At 36.4% G+C, this 23,224-nt stretch overlaps 6 protein-coding genes, 2 non-coding genes and 1 pseudogene across 10 annotated transcripts; 6 read left to right on the forward strand and 3 right to left on the reverse strand.

Annotated features, from left to right (window-relative positions):
- Nucleotides 1-168: 168 nt before the first annotated feature.
- LOC111800616 (HrpN-interacting protein from malus protein) lies at nt 169-1,792 on the forward strand. Its single transcript, XM_023684397.2, is given in 4 exon segments — nt 169-400; nt 1,320-1,401; nt 1,490-1,526; nt 1,528-1,792. Coding segments are annotated over 4 exon segments (387 nt in total). The 5' UTR covers nt 169-187; the 3' UTR covers nt 1,583-1,792.
- On the reverse strand, nt 1,788-3,192 carry LOC111800609 (uncharacterized). The gene is made up of 3 exons (XM_023684387.2): nt 2,942-3,192; nt 2,452-2,657; nt 1,788-2,350 (listed from the first exon to the last, which is right to left on the reverse strand). The coding sequence occupies exons 1-3, from the start codon at nt 3,029-3,031 to the stop codon at nt 2,092-2,094; spliced, it is 555 nt and encodes a 184-aa protein (XP_023540155.1). The 5' UTR covers nt 3,032-3,192; the 3' UTR covers nt 1,788-2,091.
- A 1,717-nt stretch (nt 3,193-4,909) lies between these two features.
- Nucleotides 4,910-5,852, forward strand: LOC111800600 (putative 2' cyclic ADP-D-ribose synthase BdTIR). Its single transcript, XM_023684374.2, has 3 exons — nt 4,910-5,319; nt 5,419-5,564; nt 5,656-5,852. The coding sequence occupies exons 1-3, from the start codon at nt 4,972-4,974 to the stop codon at nt 5,735-5,737; spliced, it is 576 nt and encodes a 191-aa protein (XP_023540142.2). The 5' UTR covers nt 4,910-4,971; the 3' UTR covers nt 5,738-5,852.
- A 359-nt stretch (nt 5,853-6,211) lies between these two features.
- On the forward strand, nt 6,212-6,284 carry TRNAF-GAA (transfer RNA phenylalanine (anticodon GAA)). Its single transcript has one exon. It is a non-coding gene; the product is annotated as a tRNA-Phe (tRNA).
- Nucleotides 6,285-7,803: 1,519 nt separating this feature from the next.
- Nucleotides 7,804-9,328, forward strand: LOC111800590 (NAC domain-containing protein 72). The gene is made up of 3 exons (XM_023684361.2): nt 7,804-8,070; nt 8,163-8,431; nt 8,536-9,328. The coding sequence occupies exons 1-3, from the start codon at nt 7,806-7,808 to the stop codon at nt 8,971-8,973; spliced, it is 972 nt and encodes a 323-aa protein (XP_023540129.2). The 5' UTR covers nt 7,804-7,805; the 3' UTR covers nt 8,974-9,328.
- A 4,301-nt stretch (nt 9,329-13,629) lies between these two features.
- On the forward strand, nt 13,630-15,422 carry LOC111800585 (NAC transcription factor 56). The gene is made up of 3 exons (XM_023684349.2): nt 13,630-14,038; nt 14,135-14,445; nt 14,570-15,422. Exons 1-3 carry the CDS (start codon nt 13,855-13,857, stop codon nt 15,140-15,142), a joined length of 1,068 nt encoding a protein of 355 aa, XP_023540117.2. The 5' UTR covers nt 13,630-13,854; the 3' UTR covers nt 15,143-15,422.
- Nucleotides 15,423-16,338: 916 nt separating this feature from the next.
- Nucleotides 16,339-16,411, reverse strand: TRNAF-GAA (transfer RNA phenylalanine (anticodon GAA)). Its single transcript has one exon. It is a non-coding gene; the product is annotated as a tRNA-Phe (tRNA).
- An 882-nt stretch (nt 16,412-17,293) lies between these two features.
- On the reverse strand, nt 17,294-19,295 carry LOC111798545 (monodehydroascorbate reductase 4, cytosolic pseudogene; annotated as a pseudogene). Of its 2 annotated transcripts, none has more exons than XR_015420416.1 (2): nt 19,185-19,295; nt 17,294-19,089 (listed from the first exon to the last, which is right to left on the reverse strand). The product of XR_015420416.1 is annotated as a monodehydroascorbate reductase 4, cytosolic pseudogene, transcript variant X1 (transcript). The 2 variants fall into 2 exon arrangements; XR_015420422.1 differs by having other exon boundaries at nt 17,294-19,083; nt 19,185-19,272.
- Nucleotides 19,296-20,271: 976 nt separating this feature from the next.
- Nucleotides 20,272-22,177, forward strand: LOC111798557 (uncharacterized). The gene is made up of 2 exons (XM_023681797.2): nt 20,272-21,072; nt 21,501-22,177. The coding sequence occupies exons 1-2, from the start codon at nt 20,406-20,408 to the stop codon at nt 21,896-21,898; spliced, it is 1,065 nt and encodes a 354-aa protein (XP_023537565.2). The 5' UTR covers nt 20,272-20,405; the 3' UTR covers nt 21,899-22,177.
- Nucleotides 22,178-23,224: the final 1,047 nt, after the last annotated feature.

Here is a 23,224-nt window from a genome sequence, read left to right on the forward strand (position 1 = left end):
CAATCTAGATTTTAATCGACATAGTGAAAAATCTAAAAACAATACTTTTAATTTAATATATCATAAATTATATGGTAGTATAAAATAATAATTGTATTAAAATATATTAAACAAAAAAAAAAAAAAAAAAAAAAACAAGGAAATACAAAATTATGTTGTCAAGTGTAATGGGAACCAGGAAGCGCGAATGAAACCACCACCAGATTTCCCTTTCATATTCATATTCACCGCTGATTCGGCCCCTCCTTTCGAGTGCCCCCAGGCTGCTTCCCAAACTTCCATTGCTAAAATCCTAAACCCCTTCACCAGTTTGTGGGGAAGATCTGTTCAGTGCGAAAAACACAATACAGAACAACAAGTTAAAGATTCTCACTCGAAGAGTAGCACAAGCCTGTTAAAGGTAGCTCTCTCTCTCTCTCTCTCTCTCTCGATTGTGTATTGCTCTTTTCTGTTCATGTCTGATCTCAAATTTCCCATGTTTAATTTAATCTGGGTTTATTTGAATGTACCGCTTAGATTTGTTTCTTTCAGTTGTTTATCGGAAACTGTAACGTCGTACTGAGTAATTGGAGTTTTATTTTGGTGGGAACCCTTCAATTTTCGCCGGAGTTCGTTGATTGCCCTCACACTTTTTCCTTAATTGCTGTCTCGTCATTTTGAGAAGAGGGATCGATCCGTATTTGTTATCTTTTTTTTTTTTTTTTTTTAAAATACCTTTTTCTAGTTCATATCAATGTTGTTTTAGCCTTTTGAAGGAATTGGGATGACGGCTGAGACCTTGATCGATTGAATCATCTGGTTAATTCATTAAAAATGTAAAAATATTACGTACGGAGTAGAAGATGAGTTTTGGACCTCCTGATTTTATGATTTTTAGACAATGTACATCTACTTTACTTGTTTTTTGAATGTGGTGTACCTTCTTGACATTGAATCTTCCCTTGCCGAGTTTTAATCTGATTAATGTCTGTTAATCAATGATCATTTATTTTCTTCTCCAGCTTGACTACTTGAACTGATCCCATTTGGTGGTCAATACCCTGTTTTCGTTATTGTTTGTCATTGTTTCCTGCTGCTTTGTTCTAGAGAGAGCCACATATTTTCTCTGAAAATCACATTCTCAACCACATTGGATCATTGCTGTCTTATCAACCTCCCCTAACCATGTCTAGCATTCAGATCTTTTCCTTAGTTCCACATTGTTACATCTAGCTCTTAAGAGTTTAAAAGGTTGACCCTATCATGTCATGTCTTTGTCCCTTTCGGATGCTCGACGTTCTGTGTGCTGTAATTACTGACTACTTGCTCAATATTTTCAGAAAGATATGGGAGGCAGAGGAGTTATTGGTGATAAATGGTCCATGAGGGTTCTTTGGGTCTGTGCCCTCGGGAGTGCGATCGGTAATTACTTGTAATCTTACATCAATACTTGCTAAGTAACATTCTTTATCAAATCTTCCCAAATTGCTAATTTTTGTGAGTTGTCTAGGTTTGTATATGGTTGCTCAAGAAAGACAAGCAAAGAATGTTGGCTGAGAGTCTGAAAGATGTGGAATCAGGAGGCTGTGGGGAAAGTGTTTAGGCTTCTGAGGGAGTCGTCGAAATGTGAGCTCCGGACTATCGAGATTCTGTCGTTTGCAAATTGCTTCCATGCCTTCTGGTAGTCACAGATCAATAAAGTGAGTTTCCAACAATGTGGAATAATTGAATCTGGATTTCGTTTGAATTCATGGGATACAATTCATTATACTGAATTGGTGTTTAGTAGGCCATTTGGAGAAATGGGATTGAGTAACAGATGTTTCAAAAGTTCATTATTTCAAGAACACAATGTCCTTGCAACATGAACGTCCATCTTCTGCATAGCAGCAACATTTCCTACAGCCTGACATCACAATGGCCTAAACAATCAAACAAGCAATGTTTTTCGATACCGACACAAAAACTATCAACCACAAACTTTGTTCACAACATAGAATAGTAGAGAGAAGGCAACCTATGGGCTTCTATAAACTGGATTGAAAACCACAGAAAGGTGAAAAACAAAACTATCTCGAAGCGGGATATGATCGAAAAGGACATCTACGAATCTCATTTGTAGGTACTCATGCCAATGTTGGCGTCTTTGTTATAAGATTGGAAGTTCTCTCGAGCCCTCGAGTAGCAGACGTAGTAAAACTGAGAAACAATGGAAGTGAAGAAAGTGAAAGCTGCTCCTGCAGCAAACACTCCTCTTCTCAACATTTGGCAAGAGGGAGGAGTATCAGTAAGCAGTGTTCTGTACTTGGTGTGGTATGCATTCCTAGCCGAACCGGCCAGCAAGCATATCTCGGCGATTAAGAAAAACACCCTGAAACAGATTATTTCGCAATAGTAGCCAATATCATACCAGTGTGAAAACCGCCATTTTCGATACAAGATTTGGATGTTGAAACAAGTCAGTGCACTTACCAGCAGGCTATGAAAAGAAGGAGGGCACAAGCCCTTGAACCACCGGGACTCAGAGGCTTACCACAGCAGAAGCAGCGGCTAGCCAGCATTATGAGGATCTGGCTAGCCATAAGGAAGAGAAATGCTCCAACTCCTAATCCAGTTGAAATGTCCGAGTCATACACACAGTAGTTTCTTTTTGCATCTGTGTCTTCAACTATCTTCGCCTGTAACAAAGAACGAAGAAATTATGGAAGGAACAGCAAGAATTAGGGTTTAAGAAAAGCAAGGAAAGTAGATCTGAATTGTTTTCCAGGTGAAAGAAAAAGGGTTTGCTTTGTTTGGAAATCTGTTTAACCCAGAAGAGAAAGCAATTTGGAAAGGCAAGATTCAAGGTTCTTCGAACTCAACCCAGAAGAGAACACCAAGATTTTGCACTAAAGGCAGAGCTTTTGACTAGAATACGCAAGGATGAAGAGAGAAAGAGTAAAGAAAAAGGGGATGAGCTTACAATGCTTCGCCTTTGCTCAGCTGCAATGGCTAAGCCAAAAGCGATGATATCAAAGAGAAAGACGGTGAAAAGAAGTAGCTTAGACGCCATTGTTGAGCAAGTTTCAGTTCAGAGATTCGCAGATCTGTTTATCTCAGCGTTCTTCAACCCTTTTCTACTCTGCTATCTATCTATCTATCTTTTAACCAAACAGAGGATTAAGGCATCTCAGATATGTGTTCTAAAATTCTATAAAAGAAAAAAAAGTTAAAAAAAAAAAGAGAAAAAAAGCAGGGGATAGAATACAAATGCCCAAATCAAGTGGAGATGAAATTTCTGTAATAAATGTGTCGGCTACGCGGCTGGAGGGAGAGGAATGGAGAAATATTTTTTAATTTTCAAATTTTTTTATTTAATAAATTAATTGCTGTTTGAATTTTATATATAATGAAATCCTAAAAATTCAAAAGTTAATAAATATAAATAATTCATTCACGTTTTTCAAATAAGTTGAAATGAAATTTGAATTAAAGTTCTTGTTGGTTACTGGGCTTTGAATTTTGAAATAAAATAATATTAAATACTTCAGTTGAATGCAAAAAATAAAGCTAATTAAACCTAATCTTCTCTTTTTACTTAAATAAAACTAATTGATACATATTGTTTTGAATTTTAGAATCTCAAGATTTAAATTAAGTTTTAAAAATTAAAAAAAAAAAAATTCTTTTCATGTTTAGAAAATGTAACTTTTATTTTATCGCCATTTCCGAAACATTTCAAAAATTAAGGGGAATATGTTGGTAAAATGTAAATAAGAAATGAAATTCATAGGTAAAAATATATTTAGAAGTCTAATTTTCGAAAATCAAAAGGTCAAAAGTCAAGCAAACGTTATTTCTTGTTACTCTTCTCTATTGATATTTTTCCAAAATGAATATCTCCCTTTGATTTCAAGAATTTTTCAATCTATATAATTTTAATTTATATAATTTATGGTTTATTTAAAAGAAACCAAAAGAGTGTTATAATCACCGATTTAAGCATAGTTGATACATATATTAACTTCTTAATTGGTAAACAAATAAGAAAATGATAAACTCAAGGTAAGAATTACTAAATTATATATACATATATACATACATATTTTGTTTGTCTCTCCTCTTCTGTCCCGTCAATTGGGTTCCTTTTTGTTTCCCATTTATTATGCAAATTTGGGAAATGCCCATTGCCCACTCTTCAATCCTACTTACAATCAAACAAAAATAAAATTAAAATACTTACCAAAAGGGTCTTAAATTCGTAGTATGTAAAAGCTTAAATCTTCACAAATTCATTTCATAAAGACTATGATTCATGTGCCTAAAACTAACTATCACGATATGACTCAACAGTCTCCTTAGTAGATGCTGTCATCTATACATGGTATTCTTAGGAGTGAGTGTGTATTATATCATGATGTATGCGTCCATAGTAACATACTAGAGAAACAACGAGCACGAGACGTACAATATGTATGAGACCCCACACTTTAAAATTTAAATCACGACATAGTTATTGTTTTGAATTTAATGATTAAAAAATGAAAAGGCTTTTGTTTAAGCATTAAGAAAATGACAGCTAAGTATTCAAACATATAGTGGCATTATATTTTCCACATGTAAATTTCCTAATAAATATTTTAAAAAAAAAAAAAAAAATAGAAAAAGGGAAGAGTGTCTGTTACGCACACAAAGTTTCGGCCACCTTAAAATTCCATGTACTCCGTCAAACGTTGATTGTGCTTTGTTTCTTTGTTTGGGTTTGGGGGCATTCAAAATAATAATAATAATAATAATAATAATAATAATAATAATAATAATAATAAATCCTGGGAATTCAAATCCTGACATGTTTTCCGTTTGATTTTCAAATCAAAATGTCTTCTTCTCCAAGCATTCAAAGTTATGTATAAATAGAACAACTCTGCAACAGATAAAACACAAACACAAACACAGACACAAACAAGTCAAACAAATCTTTGTTGTTTTATTTAAAATCAAGGTCCGATTGTGATGAACCGTGTGGCTGCTGTCGCGAAAATCACGCCGAGACTGTTTCTAGCTCAGCTGGGGAGCAAGCAATTGCAGAGGGGTATTGCCAAACCCTGCGATGTGTTCATAAACCACAGGGGCGTCGACACCAAGAAGACAGTGGCGGCGTTGCTGTACGACAGGCTCATCCGGGGCAACTTCCGACCGTTTCTTGATTACAGAAATTTGAAGCCAGGGGAGAAGCTGTTCGACGAACTCCACGGCGCCATTAGACAGTGTAAAGTGGGCGTGGCTGTGTTTTCGCCTCGGTATTGCGAATCTTATTTCTGCCTTCACGAGTTAGCTATGATCATCGAGTCCAACAAGAAGGTACGCCAAATGGGTTTTCTTTGAATCTTTATAATTAGAATTCAACAACATCATCATCATCATCATCATCATCATCAAATGAATTGAATTGTTGAACAGGTGATTCCTATATTTTGTGATGTAAACCCATCTCAGCTTGGGATAAAGGAGGATGATGGGTACGAAACAGAGGATCTGAGAAGGTTCAATTGGGCTCTTGAACAAGCCAAACAGTTGGAGGGAATCAAATTTAATTCCTCAAAACAGTGAGTAACAAAGATGTGGGCTAATTAAGGCTAATCATCATACATAATTAATGTTTATATCCCTCTAATTAACCTAATTCTGTTGTTTCAGGACCCTATCAGACATTGTGACAAGGGCTTCAAATATTGTGATCAGTAGTTTGGTTGAGATGGACGGTAGGGATGAACAGTAGGCCCGACATCTAACACTTAATTCTTATTCTTTTATACATCATTCAATTTGTTAATTATGAAAATGTAGGATGATTATGTATAATAACATCCTCTATTCTTTTATTATAATAACATTACACCAATTTTTTTATTCATACTTTAAGCTATACAGCGTATTTTTGTTTAGTTACTTGTCTCCTCTAAATATAAATTTTTATTTTTATTCATATGATTGTTTTAGTTTCCGTATATTTTTTTTTTATAGTATTATATTCAATAAATTTTGTGAGTTAAAAGAGTGGGGATTGAGTATGTAATTCAAAATTTGTTAAAATAAGAACTTTTTACCTATAAAATAAAAGTTTTAAGAATTATTAAATATTTTTAAGATATAAAACTAAAAATATGTAGCTCAGAAACTCTTAATTTTATCTTCAATAATTGTATATTGTTTTAATAAATATATACAAACTAAATAAACTTTGAACAACAAAGCGGGGATAGCTCAGTTGGGAGAGCGTCAGACTGAAGATCTGAAGGTCACGTGTTCGATCCACGTTCACCGCATGTATTATCAATTAATTTCCACCCATTTTGCCACGACGTCGTTTGTTTTGTCATTGTCTAAATAGCTCGTGGGCCTGAATAATAATTGGTCCATATAGCTCGTGGGCCTGAATAATTGGTCCGTCTCCACGACGGAAGAAGAATCATTTATTCTCTCTCCATTTTAACTGTTTTCTCCCAACGATCCTCTCATGGAACATGTGTCACATGGTTAACTCTCGATTAATTAGTTGACGTGGGACTCTTCTAACAATCCTCCCAATGAACAAATTACACTATAGAGCCTCTTCTGAGTCTTATAGAGTCCTCGAATAGCCTTCCTTTAATCGATGCTCAACTACAAATAAAGAATTGAAGCATGAAATTTGGGATAAAGGTAACGGTGGAAGGGAATAGAGTGAAAAGAGGGTTTTGTTGTTTAAACACAACATTCAACCTTCCTTCCATCACTAAAAATGAAACCCTAGCTAAGAAGATTCATCATACCCTTCATTCTTCATAATTCTTCGTTATCATAAATAGGGAATCAAACACATAAAATAAAAAAAGCGAACCGGAAGGATGATGAATGGTCATCGTCACCACCATCCCACCTTTATTCGCAAGAAGATTCCACAACCCATTTTGTATGTTATGGTTCTTTCACAAAGCAAAAACATAGAGCAATAATGGAGAAATTTGCAGCCATAATTTAAGGATACGCAGATAGCAATGAAAACAATAGTCAAGCAAAGCCCGCAAGACTGTGTGAAAACATGAAATTTTGTTCGGTAATTGTTATTTATGTCAACCAAGTGTTTCTCAAAATTAGGACCTAAAATAATATAGCAATGGTTGGCCAATTCCAAGTCCAAATTCAAGATTTTGAATGGTCAAAACTTGCATATTTTTGACAATAGAACGAAAAGAGAGTTTGTATGAAAGAAAAAAAACATGCAAAGAATCAAAGTTAAAAGAGGTTTGGAGTTCAATTTTAGTTTGATGGCAGTGATTATATAAGAGGTTAGAAATGAATTGGTATCCCTCTCCTCCCCCATACAATTTGCGCAAAAAATGTGGGGATTTTACTTTTAGGCCCTTTTTGTCTTTAGGTGTTGCTTTCACTTTTAGGCCCTTTTTGTCTTTGGGTTAAATTCCAAGCCTAACTTACAAAACTCTCCACCACATGTCCCAATTTGTCCCCACTCCATTGTCCACGTGCCTTCTGACGCGTACACTCCAAATCTTTTTTTTTTAAAAAAAATAATTTTATTTTTATCATTCAAAAAGAAAACAAAATTTCTCCCCGATTCTGACACGTGTCCCCAATCTCAATGACTCACTTCTGTTTCTTTTGTGACGATTCAACGTTCATGCACCGAAAGATTGGACCCCGAATATTACAGATAAAATCGTGAGCCCACGTGGCTAGTTCTGAACGATGGTCCACCTTTGTGGGCCCCGCATCGAACAGTCTGACATCGACGACCGTACTTATCTCCGGCCGACGGCCTCGCACTATAAGTACCCCCTGCTTTGCACATGTTTGAAAAAAGAAAAAAGAAAATAGTTTTATATCTTTTGAGAGCCGAAAGAAGGAAAAAGGAAAATAGAAAACAAAAATCCTCTCTTCTCTTTCCAATGGATCCACTGACGCAGCTGAGTTTGCCGGCGGGTTTCAGATTTTTTCCGACCGACGAGGAGCTTTTAGTTCATTATCTTTGCCGGAAAGTAGCCGGCCACCATTTCAGCTTGCCGCTCATCGCTGAGGTTGACTTGTACAAATTCGACCCATGGGCTCTACCCGGTAAGATTCGGAAAACCAACCCAAATCGATACAAAAACATATATGATCCTTTTCTGTTTTGAAATCAATCTAACAAATACTGTGATTTGCAGAGAAAGCTTTATTCGGGGAAAAAGAATGGTACTTTTTCAGCCCCAGAGACCGGAAGTATCCCAACGGATCTCGCCCCAATCGGGTTGCGGGTTCGGGTTACTGGAAGGCGACCGGAACGGACAAAATAATCTCGTCGGAAGGGAAGAGCGTGGGCATAAAGAAGGCACTGGTGTTCTACGTCGGAAAAGCTCCGAAGGGAACAAAAACAAATTGGATTATGCACGAGTATCGCCTTATAGCCTCTTCCCGGAAAACTGGAAGCTCCAAGGTAGAACAACCACCAAAAATTTGAAACCAACATGTTTTTTAGTTTTTTATTTCTATTTTTAATTTTGGGTTTTTTTTTTTTTTTTTTTTTTAAAAAAAATTCAGCTGGACGATTGGGTTTTATGTCGGATTTATAAGAAGAATTCGAGTAGTCAGAAGCCGACGGGAAGTATTTCAAGCACAGAATACGGCAACCTGTCGCCGTCGTCATCGTCGTCGTCCCACATCGACGAGGTCATCAAAGGTCTTCCGGAAATCAGGGATGATAGTTTCGCGTATCCAAAAGCAACATTACAACAAAACGACATTAACAAATTCAACTTCGAAATACCAGGGGACTCCTTAATCTCCGATTGGGCGAGTCTGGCCGGGCTATACTCAGTGCCGGAACTCGCTCCAATGGATCCTCCACAGCCGGGAACTTTCAATTACAACAATAACAGCGCCGATCTGTACGTTCCTTCAATTACAGCGCCGTTTTGCCAGGTCGATTACTTGCCGCAACAGCGTGACTGTACTCGCACATACGGCTTCAGCGAATGAAATGAATCCAAATCCATTAGAAAGGATTGTTGGAGTGTAAATAGAATTGGGATTTGTTTGGGAGAATTGGATTCTGAAAGTGGAAAGCATAAGCAAAACAGAATGAAAAACAGAGCATACTCTGCCAATTGACAAGCTCAATGTCCCATCCTACTCTTACACATCTAGAAGGATCCACACGCATTATTATTACACATCCATTGAAGATGAACCTTGAATCAATCAAACGCTTTTAATGAAGGGTTGATTTAAGCTGTTAAGGATGTCTTATTTTTCTCTGTTTTTTCATGTTCTTGCTTGCTGCGATGAATTCCCTGGAAGAAAAGATTTGTTTATCGTTTATTCTTTACTAAAATTCTCCAAACTTCGATACCCATGAATGATATATATATATATATATATATATATATATATATATATATATATACCACGTGGCAGAATGTGACAGACATAAATGAAAAGATAAGAACCAGGACAGTCGCAATACATTATTATTATTATTTTGTGACTGAAACTTCTACGTCCCACTTTTCTTGGGAACCGACCGAACCGAAGCTCCCCACGTGTGAATATTTGAGTTTTTTATTTCAATAAAAAGAAAAGCACCGGTCACTCTGACCGTCCACCTGTCGTCTACCTGACTTTTTTACGTGCTTTTCATTTGTCCACGTGTCGGGGGAGCCGCTCTTGTTTTACGCGTGCAAGTTATGGCTTTGGTTTTTCTCCATTACTTGGATTGGTGGCTTTTCTTTCCTTCTTTTTTTCCATCAATTATTGTGTGTGTATATATTATAATTTATGTCAAAATAATAATATTCTAATTTCTACGGTCATTAATCGCTTATCTAAAATTAATTCTTATATTATAATTGACCAGCTTACAATTTTGATATTAATTAAACCCAATACATGCAAACTAGAACAATTTTATATAAGATTTGTTTTATTATTAATTTATCGAACATAACCTATAACCTATAAGTTAGCTCAACAAACACCCCATTTACACTCAATTCAAATATTATATTATTGTGTATTTTTTATTTAGTAAAATATTATATATCCACATATTTTCGTCAAATAATATTCCAGATTTAAAATTAAATTTTCCAATTTCTGAAACTTAGCTAATTAAAGATTTGAATGAAAATATCGCATATAATACTTATATACAAATATGTCATAAAGTACTAAAATTAAAATAGCCATCATCATCATTATTTTTTTTAATGAAGAAACGCATATTAGATTCTTTTATTATTATTATTATTATTATTATTATTTTTTTTTTTTTTTTTTTTTTTTTTTTTTTTTTGAGTTTAGTTGATGGTGAGAATGATGAGCACACAAGGGATAAACATGCTTTCTCTTTCTCACCTTTTTTGTGATAATTATTTTAGTGTTAATACAATGAGACCAAACAAAATTCAAAATGGGCTATTTTTTTATTTATTTATTTTTGTTTTTCCTTTGTTAATTATTGACTTAACTTTTGAAGATTGAGACTTATCCCATTACGAATTTTACTTTAAAGCCATTCTTCATTGAATTTTTATAAATAAATAATCTTTTTTTTTTCTATTTTCCTTAATTTTAAAATATATTATTTTAAACACATATAAATAAACCATGAAGTGAACGATGAGATGTATTGAACCCCCAACAAAAAAAAAAATGATATATTTTATGGTAAGAGTGCGTATGATTTAGGTGAAGGGCATGGAGGCGCACCGATTCTTCCTCCTTTGCAGACCAAATTGTGGTGTGCCATCAACAACATTGTAATGTGATAGGTGAACGTAGGGCATGTGACACCAACATTTTATTGATTAACATAGAAATGTTAACGTAATTAAACTTTGGTGAAGGAAGAGTATGATCATACACATTAATATATTAAAGAAATACAGATATTGGGCCTTCGAGTGAAAGGGGCCTCACTTTAGGTCCACAAACAAATGGGTAAGCTCCATAAATTTAGTCGCCAAATTCAATAGGAAACAATTTTACGCTATGTTGAAGACATGAACACAATTGAACCAATAACATTTGAAATGCTGTTAAAATATGAATAACTCAATTGGATGTTTGTATTTATTTGAGAGATGATTCAATTATTTGGCCATTTAAATACTTTTATCTATTTCTTAAAATATGGACACAAAATGTTCTACAATTTCAGCCAACCATCTAATTTTTCTGTAATAAAATGGGGATGACTGTATGCAAAAATAGGTGAACTCATGGATGAAATGAGGTGGTAAGGGTGAAGATTGGCCAAGTTCAAATGCTGTAGCTAGCCATAATATCAATCGTGCTGGCCTTTTGGTTCTTCTAGTTGCCCCTCCCCATTTAAATTTTACCATCTTTTTCACAAACATAGTAAATTGATTCCTGTAATTTAAAATTTTGGGCTTCTAAATTTGGCTTAAAACCATTTCTTCACTGAAAACAACCTCTATCATTTATGCTTCCACAAGGCTCCATTTGTTTCTTTTCTTTGTACCTTTCACATATAGAAAACCAAATACATTACATGATAGAGTATTCAATATTGATCTTGATATAAGCATAATTCAATGTAAGTTCAAAATTAGTTAATTTAGTTACGTGTATAGATAGATAACTTTTCATGATTATTCAATTACAAGCAATAGTTTATACACGTGTTTGACTAGAAAAAGTTATAAAAAAACACGTAAATGAATAGATAATTAATAATAATAATAATAATAATAATTACCATATGTAAAAGGCAAATTCATTTTTACCCTCTTTTTGCCTGTTTTTACAATCTCATGCGATGATGTGAAGGGTTGAAAATGAATAGTGAGCAAGTTATGGTGATGAAGGTTGTGATGCATGAACTTGAGCACAAAGATGAGGCACAAGAAAATACCAAATCAGGCATCAAATTGGTAGAAAAAGAAAAAGAAAAAGAAAAAGAAAAAGAAAAGCAATTGTTTGTGTGGCATGTGAAAGGTAAGGTCATGCAATTGTGGCTTCTGCCAGAATCTGTTGAAATAGGGAAGGGAAGAGAGGAAAATAAGATAAGGACCCCTTTTTCCCACGTCCATGTTTCGTGTCATGAACTCATTGGTGGACGCCCCCGGTTGATATGGAAAGTAAGGATGGAGAAGCAAAGGGAGAAAGTTGTTAAGGCAACAAGTATTGAATGGAAACTGTTTGGTAGCATGTTTTCTGAGTTGGGAAACACAAATGTGCCACCAAAATACCTAACTCTTTATAACATAACAAATGGGGGATTTCGAGATTTGCATCATTATTATATGTTACATATCGGTTTCAAAATTAATACGCCATGTGCTCGTATATTGTTACACAATATTTTGTGGATATTAACAAAATAGTGCCACTTAAGATTAGGGTAATCAAAAAAAGATTGGGATAACACACACTTATCATTTGTCTAGTGAAACATGTAGTAATTTTGTGAGATTAAAAATCTTACTTTTATGTTAAATTTTATCTTTAATTTTTTTTTTTTTTAAATTGTACACGTAGCTTGTTCTCGATGTGACGTGTCACCACGTATTTCGTTCCTAATAAAATAAATGAATTTAAAAGTATGATTATTATTTTCTTCCCCAGTTATTTGGGGGTAAATGGGAAGTCATATGGGTGAGGAAAATTGAAATATGACAGATACCAACAATTTGGTTAACTCGGTGCATCCCCATATCATTTAGTCAAGCCTTATCCATACTCTTCTACATAACTCAGTATCCATAAGTATGGTTAGTAAAATTTATGACGTTCTACCTAGTTTTATAGTAAGATTACGAGAAAGTGACTTTAAACCATATTATCATTTTTTTTTATAGAGACTATTAAAAGAATGAGATAGAAATGTCAATTTAATTCATCCTACGTAGGATGGGGAGAAATATAATTAATAAAAATTTAATTTTGTTTTTACAATAAGATGAAAGGGAGATGGGAAAATGAGAGAGAAATTAAAGGTGAGTGTATAAGAATAGGCGGTTTTTGTTTTAATAAGCTTTTAGAGACAGACCACATATTGGAATAAATATAAGAACAATGGAAGAATTAGGTAAATATATGGAGGATTATAAAGTTTTTTAATTATATTCTGCGAGTCCATAAATATTTAATTACAAATATATTTCATCTTTATATTCAATAAAATTTTAAAATAAAGTGAACAAAATTGAAAAAAGACATTTTAAAAAAAAAATTAAAAAAATATGAAAGTAAAAACTATATTGAGAGATTAAATATAATAAAAATAATTTGTCAAACCATTGATTTTTTTTTCTTTTTTTTCTTTTTGCAATAAAACAGATTGTAGAATTAAATTTAGAAACTAAAATACTAGGGCACCTAAAATTAGAACGCGCGCCAGAAAAAGAGAGTCGTAAAATTTATTTATTTATTTATTTATTTATTTTTTGTTAAAGAAAAAGAAAAAAAGCTTAACTTTGTGTGTGTATGGAGAGTGGACCCCACATATCAGTTTCACACGTGTAGTGAGTTCGCACGCGTCTACCAGTTAACGGCTTCAGCGACACTTTACATCAGCATAAGGCGGCCATCGCCTGCGTCACGCTTCTCCAACTCTGCTCGAATCAACCTACAATTCCTGACAATCAAAAGACTAGAATACCCTCTTTTGTTCCACGACGCGGCGCCATTCAATTGGGTTTCCATGGAGTAGTAACATGTAACGGAGTGCACAGGATAATAGCCAAGCTTCATAGTCCGTTTAAAAGATTAGCTTTGCCTGATTTGTTCACCATTTTTGAGTTACCGGAAAACTCATTTCCTCCCTCCTCCTTTCCTCTACGTCTCTCCAAAAACAACAAAAAAGAAAGAATCACAGTGATCGGAAATTGGACGATGGAAAGCATCGACTCGTCGGCCGGTCCCCCGCAGCCGAACTTACCGCCGGGGTTCCGATTTCACCCCACCGACGAAGAGCTCGTCGTTCACTACCTCAAGAAGAAAGCCAATTCTGCCCCGTTGCCGGTCGCCATAATCGCCGAGGTCGATCTCTACAAGTTCGATCCATGGGAGCTTCCAGGTATCATCAAGTGATTCAAATTATAGATATGATTTAAGAATTAATTAATTAATTAATTAATTAATTAATTAATTGATGATGATTTTATTATATCAGCCAAGGCTAGTTTTGGAGAACAGGAATGGTATTTCTTCACACCAAGGGAGAGGAAGTATCCGAACGGAGCGCGGCCGAATCGAGCAGCAACGTCGGGGTACTGGAAGGCGACGGGGACGGATAAGCCGGTGTTGGCCTCGGGTGGAAGCAATCAGAAAGTTGGAGTGAAGAAGGCGTTGGTGTTCTATGGGGGAAAGCCACCTAAAGGGATCAAGACCAGTTGGATTATGCATGAATATAGGTTGGCTGATAACAAACCCAATATCAACAAGCCTCCTGGCTATGATTTCCCCAACAAGAACTCCTTGAAGGTAATTCAATTCAATTCAATTCAATTCAATTCCATTCCATTCAATTCCATTCCATTCAATTCATTCAATCCCTCCTCCAATACCCTTTTCACAATTTTGATTCATTGTTTGGTAACAATTGTAGCTTGATGATTGGGTGTTATGCCGAATTTACAAGAAGAACAGCTCGCATAAGGGGGGAATGGATGAGGAGAGGGAAGATTCATTGGCTGAGATGATGATGGGATCAATACCCCAATCATCCATGAGGCTCAATCATGAATACCCAAAATTGGGAATGAATTACCACCACACCACATTCCTTCAAAATGATCCAAATATGGTTCGAGGAATTATGGGTGCCAACAACAATGATGCAGCAGGACTGGACATTAACAACGCAGCCAATTCAAAACAGGCACCCAATTCCTTGTTCTGGGCCACGGAAGAACAAGAGGAAGATCACTCAGGTATTTCTTCCAATAAAAGATTGCATTTTGACAACTCCACTTCCGGGGGTGCTTCTACTTCTTTTACAAGGACTACTCATAGTATTATTGACAGCAATCCCCAAAACTCTACCCTGCTCACCAACCTCCCTCATCAAACTCCCCCGCCGCCTTCCAACAACCACCACCGCCACACTCTCTTTGCCTCCCTACCCGATGGCCTCTTTCGACCCGCATACCAAATCCCGGATGCAAATTGGTACGCCTAGTTCGACTCAATTCAATCAAATCCAACTCAACTCAATCAGATATAAGAGACGGTACATAATTAAAAAAAAAAAAAAGAAACAAAATAATAATTTAGATTTGAATATAGGTACTGAGGTTTTGTTTGGTAGAAGGTAATGTTATTTATAATTTGAAAGAAGGGCAGTGTATAGATATAGTGTTATTTATAATTTTGCATTGAAAGATGATGAAGAACAGTAAAAGGGTTTGATTTTGTAGAGAGCAGTTAGTTATGATGAATAAATTTGATTTATATGTTAATTAGCAATGGAAACTGCGGTTAATACAAACCCTAATGGGAAACAAATCTTATTTCTTTTGCAACAAATCTTCCTTTTTCCACCCCAGTAAAGTTGATTACCTATAACTACATAAACAAAATTAATTAAATAATGAATTTCATTTGAAGAAATAGAGAAGAAGAGAGGGGTAAATGGGACCATTTCCCAGAATGATCTTAAAATGGGAATCATTATCTTAAAACTGCCCCATATTTAATCCACCTTTTATTTGCATTCCATTACCAGGAAACAATACAAAACAACTTTAAAATGGTTTGAATTATTAGTGCTTAATTTTGGATTACATATCACAAAAATTATCTATGTGATTCATACTTCCACTCAAACCCTACCCATCAACCTCTATCAATTAATTTGCCTCATTTTTATTTATTTATTTATTATTTATTTCTGCCCCCACATAGGTTTTATTATAATTGATTTTATTTTATCTTCTTATATTTATTTTAAGAGAAACGGGTTGAAACTCAACAACAAAGTATTTAAATATTTACTTCCCAACAATAAAGTATTTTGGATTACGCATGCACAGAGTTTATCTTTGTAATTACTTCCCAACAATTTTAAATTTTCAAAAAAAAAAAAAAAAAAAAAAACAAAAAACAAACAAATCTACCAATTTTACATTTTGGGTATCTCATTTCTACCATTAATGTAATCATACCACATTAACTATGTTTATGAATTACAATAATAAAAGAAAAGGAAAAAATGAAAATTCAGTTCGTTTAACAAATGGAACTGTTAAAAATTAATTTAAAAATTATTAATTTCGTCTGTATTTAATAATATTTTCAAGTAGACGGACCCTTACACGTTAGACAACGACAAAACGACGTCGTGGCAGAACTGTTGGTAATTAATTGATAAAAACATGCGGTGAACGTGGATCGAACACGTGACCTTCAGATCTTCAGTCTGACGCTCTCCCAACTGAGCTATCCCCGCTTTGATGTATCTGAATTAATTATTTAATAACCAAAGTATACCAAAGGGTTTCAACTTCAACCCCCCAATGCTTCACCTGTAACCTCATTGACCATTGCTTCTCTTTAGCTTTTTTGCTTATAAAAATTTGAAAAAGATCCAATTTTGTTTAGAAAAGGTGAGACTTTGTTTAGGAGGGTAAGAGATCAGAACTGCTATCTGACTCTCATTCATATATACTCGTTTCATTTCACACATGTACGCTTGAAGAACTATTTTGGGAGGCAGTTACACTGAATTCCTTCCTACCTCATTTTGTAGCGGTAAATGGACCAGCGGTAGCCACAGGATAAGGGGTTTTGGGTTTAATGGCGGCGGTGGAGACGATGGGGCAACCGCGAGGCTTCTGGGTTAACTTACCTTTCGGTTACAGGGCAGCTTGGGTGGGTTTTGGACACCATTGTTTCCATTTGGGTATGTATTCTTCGTCTCTCTCTGTTTTTCATTCTTTACGTATCGCACCACTTCTTTCTATTTGGAAAATGGGTGGAACCTGGTTCATTTGGTGCTCCTTGCTTCTAGTTTTACTGATTATTGGGATTACCCTGCTTGCATTCCAGAACTGATTGAAGATGATTTCCTTTTTTACCTGCTTGAAATTTGGTTTCCTCTGTTAACATATATGCCTGTTCATGTTCAACCCACTGTAAGCCTTTATATCTTCTTCCTTTTCAATCTTAATTCTTCAGCTCTGTTTTTATTTGCAGTGCCCTAACTGTGAAATGAATCTCAAATCTTCAACTAAGTTGTCTTGAAAGAACTAGTAAACCCCATCTTGATTACCCAAGCGTATTATGAGTCGATAAAGAAATGATTGAAAACATATTAGGAGACGAAAACAAATGAGCATCCAAACATCATTAGAGACTAAAACACTTATTTAGCCTCATTATTATTATGAAATAGAATACAACAATCACTTAAATGAATGAAAAATATATACAAGTAGATGTGTAGTTTAGGCAGCTTGTCTTTTTCGGATATCCTGAAGCTCAAAGGCAAAAGAAACACCTTTGTCCTTCAATTCTTTTACATCCCCAACCTTTGGCTGAAGCCATGCTAGCTCCTTAATGGCCTTGTTTTCTTCAGCACTCCCTCCTTCTAAGAAAATTCCCATTAGTTTCCCATCTTTGATCCAATAACACCCAAACTTCGGCTTTTTTGCTGCTGGATTTCTGTCTCCGAACATCACCGTTGTTTCTCCGACGTTGTCCCCGTAAAACTGCCACGACAGGTCGAAGACGCGTGAGTAGAAGTACGGTAGGTAGTCATATTCTTCAACAACCTTGCCCTTGCCCTTTCCCATGATGCCTTCCACAGCTTTCATGGCTGATTTTCTTGCATGATCGACATGTTCAACTCGTCTCATCTCATTGTACATCTTCATTGGGAAACAAGCGATGTCCCCAATCGCATACACGTCGTTCATGCTCGTTTTGAACAACCCATCTGTCTTGATCCCTCCTTTGTGCATCTCAAGCTGCCCTTGGAATAGCCCTGTCGCAGGTCTTGCTCCAATCCCAACTATAACAATGTCAGCTTCTAGCTCCCTTCCATTTTTCAGCTTCACCTTCTTTACCTCTTTGTTTGAATCGGATTCCAGGTTGATTACACTTGTTTCCTTTATGATTCTGATCCCTTTTGACGTGTAGTATCGTTCGTAAAATTCGGCAATCTCTTTTGTAAACAGGCGGGGCAGACACCAAGGATCCGGATACACCATTGTAACACTCAAATTATTGAGTCTTAAGGCTGCTCCAACTTCAAGTCCATTGTATCCACCTCCAACAACCACTGCTTTCCCGTTCTTTTTGGCTTTCATTGCTTCTACAATTTGATCAGCATCCTTGATATCTCTCAAGCACAAAACATTCTTGGCTTCATCCCCTTTGACGCCAAAATCTCTGAGTTTTAGCCCCTTTGAACCTATGGCAATGATCAAAGTTCCAAACTTGAAATTCGTACCGTCTTCACTTGTGAGAGTTTTTGACTCAAGAGCTGCTTTTACAATCTTTGTGTTAAGGATCAATTCTATTCCATTCTTCTCATACCAACTCCTATCCAATCTCTCCCCTCCACTCCCAACACACACATGGAACTGCGGCAGCCTTGCTGCATTCTTGGGCAACAGATATCCCTTGCTCAGCGCAGGACGTTCGTAAGGTGCCACCGACTCCTCCGAAATTATACCAACCTCCCCTGCCTTCACGCCCTGTTTAACAAACTCCCTTGCTGCATATCCTGCTGCCACTCCTCCTCCAAGTATCAAATACTTGAAGCTGTTGGGAAAGTAGTACTTCCCTTCTTCAAGTAGCTCTTTGGCCTCATTCATCTTCTCTCCAACAACCTTTCCATAAAGATAAACTGCAACTGATCTAACCTTCCATTTTCTGATTGATCTTTCGATGTCTTCGACTTCGTCGATCAATGCATCTACTTTCTCCTGCCATTCCTCCCTTTCTTCTGAACACAAACTCGAACGTTCCTCAAGTTCTTCTAATTGGATTTCTAGATCCCTTGATAACTCTTTTAGGACAACCAAGTTTTCTTCAAAGACTCTGTAATAGTTCAACTTTTGGTCAATTCTGTCCCACACTCCTGCCAATCTTGAACTAATGAACTGCCCCATTCCTCTGTCCCTACATCGGGCAACAGAAACACTTTAGCTAATAGATACAAATAGGAGTTTTGAATATGTTGTTATGTGAAAAACAGAAGAAGAAAGAAACAGAACCTGTGTTTGGATTAGATGATGAAAAAGAAGAACAATAGCTGCACAAGAGAAAGGTAGAATAATATGATTATATTGAGAGAATTGTATGGGAAGAATACGATGTTTGATGAAAGAAGATTGCCGCTTTTTATAAGACAATAGATGAGAGAACATTGGAGAATGAAGAAAGGTATCTTAGTGAATTGTGAAGAAGGAAAGAATGTTGTTGAAATGATGATGCCACCGTGTCTATATACCTTAATCCATTTAGGTATATCCTCTTCATTAAGAAACCAGCAACACTGGTCCTCTTAGTATCATTATATTATATTGTAAGATTTGATATAAATTTTTTTAGTTCATGGGAACTTCTAACTTTTCTATGAAAGGGTACACGTCAAGTATCTCCCAAACACGCTTCTTCTGTTATAAAAATGAATGAATAACGAACATAAGTAGAAGAAAAGTTAATTGATTGGGTTTACAAATATTAAATTCTTTTCCGTCTCAAACTGGTTTGAATTTGTGGCTGTGATTCTTATCAGAAAATTAAACCCTAAACGGGAATAGTAATGAAAGGTTAGGGTTAGGGGTAGGTAGAAAATTGTATAATTAATTAATGTAAAGTTTAATATTGGAAGGGAAAGAAAAGAATAGGATAAGTAGTGGAGAATATGCACTTTCTTTTTGCTCACTCCTACAGATTAGGAAAGACGGACGGACGGGACGGCCTGTCGTGAGCGGTCGGATCCACCGCCCAATGGATTCCACCTTCCTTATTTAGACTCCCTCCTCCCAAATAAACGCTCTTATTTTTCCCATCAAATATAGCCGTTGGGAACTCCCCACCTTTTCAAATATTTACATTATACCTCTTTTCTTTTCCCTATTATTCCATTTAAAACATTTGTTAACCTTAAAATATAAAAAAAAAAAAAAAAAAAAAAAAAAAAAAACTCTAATATTTCAAATAAATTGATCTTACTATATATTGGAAGTATTTTGTCCATATATTGGAAATTTGGCATTTGGCCGAACACGCCGGAACATTTAAGACGCAATAAAAATAGACTCATAAATATATATATATATATATAAAGGATGATTTGCATAAAGCCTTCACGAACACTGTCCCGCTCCCCAAACGAAAGGAAGCTCTGGCGGCACCCACCGCCAAGAATCTCAGGTAAAAGCAAACCAATCGCTAAGGTAAGTTTCTAAACCTCTCACCACAACATCGACATGCCGATTCTCTCCTCCAATTCCAACTACCAATGGATCCTCTCCCTCAAGATCTTCCTGATCTCCACTGGAGTTTTGTCCATGGCCGTCTTTCTCAAGCTCTCTGTTCCACTGGTGGCTGATTTCCTCGTCTCTGAAATCCCTTCCATCTGGACGTGCTTCATCTCCTGGTTAAGACCTCCTTATCTCTACTTGGTTATTAATTGCATAATCATCAGTATTGTTGCCTCTTCTAAGCTCCAGCAGAAGCTGGAGGATGGGGAATCCGTGCTATCCGTTCCTGAGACGCTTGCTCCTCCGCCCCTCGCTAAGATCTCCTCTGAGTCCGACTATGTTGTTTGTGGCGGTACCGATATTTTGAATGGATACTGTTACAACAATGCGAATCAGAACGCCGTCACTAAGATTGCGGACCTTCAGATTGACGAATCGAATGGCGTGTACGGACGGATGATGGTAGAACCTGGGGTTTCGGAGATGGAGAAGAAAGGGGAGCATGATTCTTTGATTCTGACAACAGCTGCTGATGAGACTGCTATGTCTAGTCCGATGACGAACGCTCTGCATAGGAAAGATTCCGTCGGACTTTTGTTTTCAAACGAGAAGGAGAAACCGCCGGTTTCTTCAAGAATCGGCCAACGGAAACTCGTGAAAGCCAGTCCTGAAGGTTCGATCTCTATTTCTTTCTCTCTATCTCTGTTCTTGTGAATTTATGAACACGGATTCTGGTAGCTAGTCATGTGAATCAACTTTAGAGAATGTATAAATTCTAAGATGAGTTTCAGAGTATCGTGCCGGTAAAGATCGCCGGAGCCTCTCGTTACACACAGCACAAAATCAGATGGAATTTTTTTTTTTTTTCTTTTTTTCTTTTCTTTTTTTGGGGATAAATTTTTTTGAAAAAGCTGCCAAAAACAGCAAAGCCTTTCGGTGGTAGGTCACAGAGCCGACTTTATTTCCCATGCCGTTAAAAGGCTCCAACGGAACTAAGTTTCCATCCCAAATACCGAAACTACCCTTGAAAGGGGTTTTTTATTCTAAAATGGCAAAAGAAGTAATTAGAATGAAGGTCATGGGGTTTTGTTTGCCGCGCAGGGAAGCCGTTGGGAGTTTCAAAACCGAAGAGGCAGGACACGCTGGAGAGCACGTGGAGGACAATAACGGAGGGGAGGTCAATGCCGTTAACGAGGCACTTGAGGAAGTCGGACACGTGGGAGTCACAGGGGCGAAGGGCCAACATGGCGGTGGATCCAGCGACGCCGCCTTCGAAGGTGATGACGAAGTCAGAGACGTTCAAGGACCGGAGCAACGTGGGGTCACCGAGTCCGTCGCCGGGGGGGTCGGGGAGGCTGAAGAGAGAACCGTCGCTGACCCAGGAGGAGTTGAACCGGCGAGTTGAGGCGTTCATAAAAAAGTTCAACGATGAGATGAGGTTGCAGAGGCAGGAATCGCTGAAGCAGTACCAGGAGATGGTGGGCAGTAGAGCCAACTAACTAGCGTTGTGTATATTTTTTACTCCAAATTCAACCATTTCCCTTTTTCCCAAATTTTAAATAGATTAGTATCAGATAAGGAATTAAGGATTAGGGTTTTTATTTTTTATTTTTTATTTTTTCAGTTTAGATTTCTTTCGACACACATTTGAACTTGGTGTTTCGTTTGGGGTGATGTTTATATTTTCATTTTCCTTTCATTAAAAGCCCTATGTTTTTTCTCCCTTTTTAAAGAAATGTAAGATGAGACTCGTATAAATGAATTTAGTTCTAGATCTATATATTAAAATTTTAAATTTTAAGATTTACCTGGACTTCTAAAATTTATATCTATCATAGGAATTGGTTTTTAAAAAATTTTAACTGGACGAGAGAGAGTTTTAAATGAGAAATGGAAACGCAAAGCCTTAGTCGGTTGGTAGCAAGCTATGGGGTGAGATTTAAAGCGGTGGAGGTTATCCGGATGAAAATAAAGAGAGTGAGTGAGCGAGGCCAAATAAAACACACAAAAATATGCAAAACGATTAGATTCGAAGGAGAGACACGTAGCCTTATCATCAACTACGTGAGTTATCTTGGTTTGCATTCATGATCTCTACATTTGAAGGTGCGAGGAGAACGAATAATTTTTTTACAAGGATGTGAATTTTTTCTTACTGCAGGAATTTTAAAATTATTAGACTAACGATAATATGTAACGAGTCAAAGTGGACAATATATGCGAGCGATAGGCTGAAATTGTTACAAATGATATCAAAGTTAGACACCGAACAATGTACTAACAAGGACGCTAGCCCCCAAGAGCAACGTGCCAACGAGGACGCTAACCCTCAAGAGAATGGATTGTAAAATTCTATATCGATTGGAGAGGAACGTCGAAACATTTCTTTAAGGTGTGGAAAACCATACATAACACCAATACATAACAGGCGAAAGCAGTTTTAAAATTAAAAGGTTGTGGCACTACATAACAGGACACAGCGACGTTTCTATGAGATCCATAGCCATCCATGGAGGATAATATTGAAGCTCTTTGTGCTAAAGGGGAACACATCTTTGATGCAAAAGAGTAAATATTCAACATCTTTCACATTTGTGTAACAGTAGAGGGCAGAGAGAAGACCTTGAAATCCCTCAAGTCCAATGGTAAATCCAAATCTTCAATAAGCATGGAAGGTATTCATAGATTTACCAAAGCTGGAGATAGACAGAGGATTAGTTTTTGGAAGAACGTGTGGAGTGGGGACAGCAGCAATGGAAAGAGTCATCTTTGATAGAGAACTAAAAGCTTGGATGGGTCTGGTTGGGGTGTCAAGGTGTTGACGC

Source organism: Cucurbita pepo, chromosome 1 (genome assembly GCF_057944985.1).
Source record: "Cucurbita pepo subsp. pepo isolate OVF chromosome 1, ASM5794498v1, whole genome shotgun sequence".
In the NCBI taxonomy this organism is placed as follows: Eukaryota; Viridiplantae; Streptophyta; class Magnoliopsida; order Cucurbitales; family Cucurbitaceae; genus Cucurbita; species Cucurbita pepo.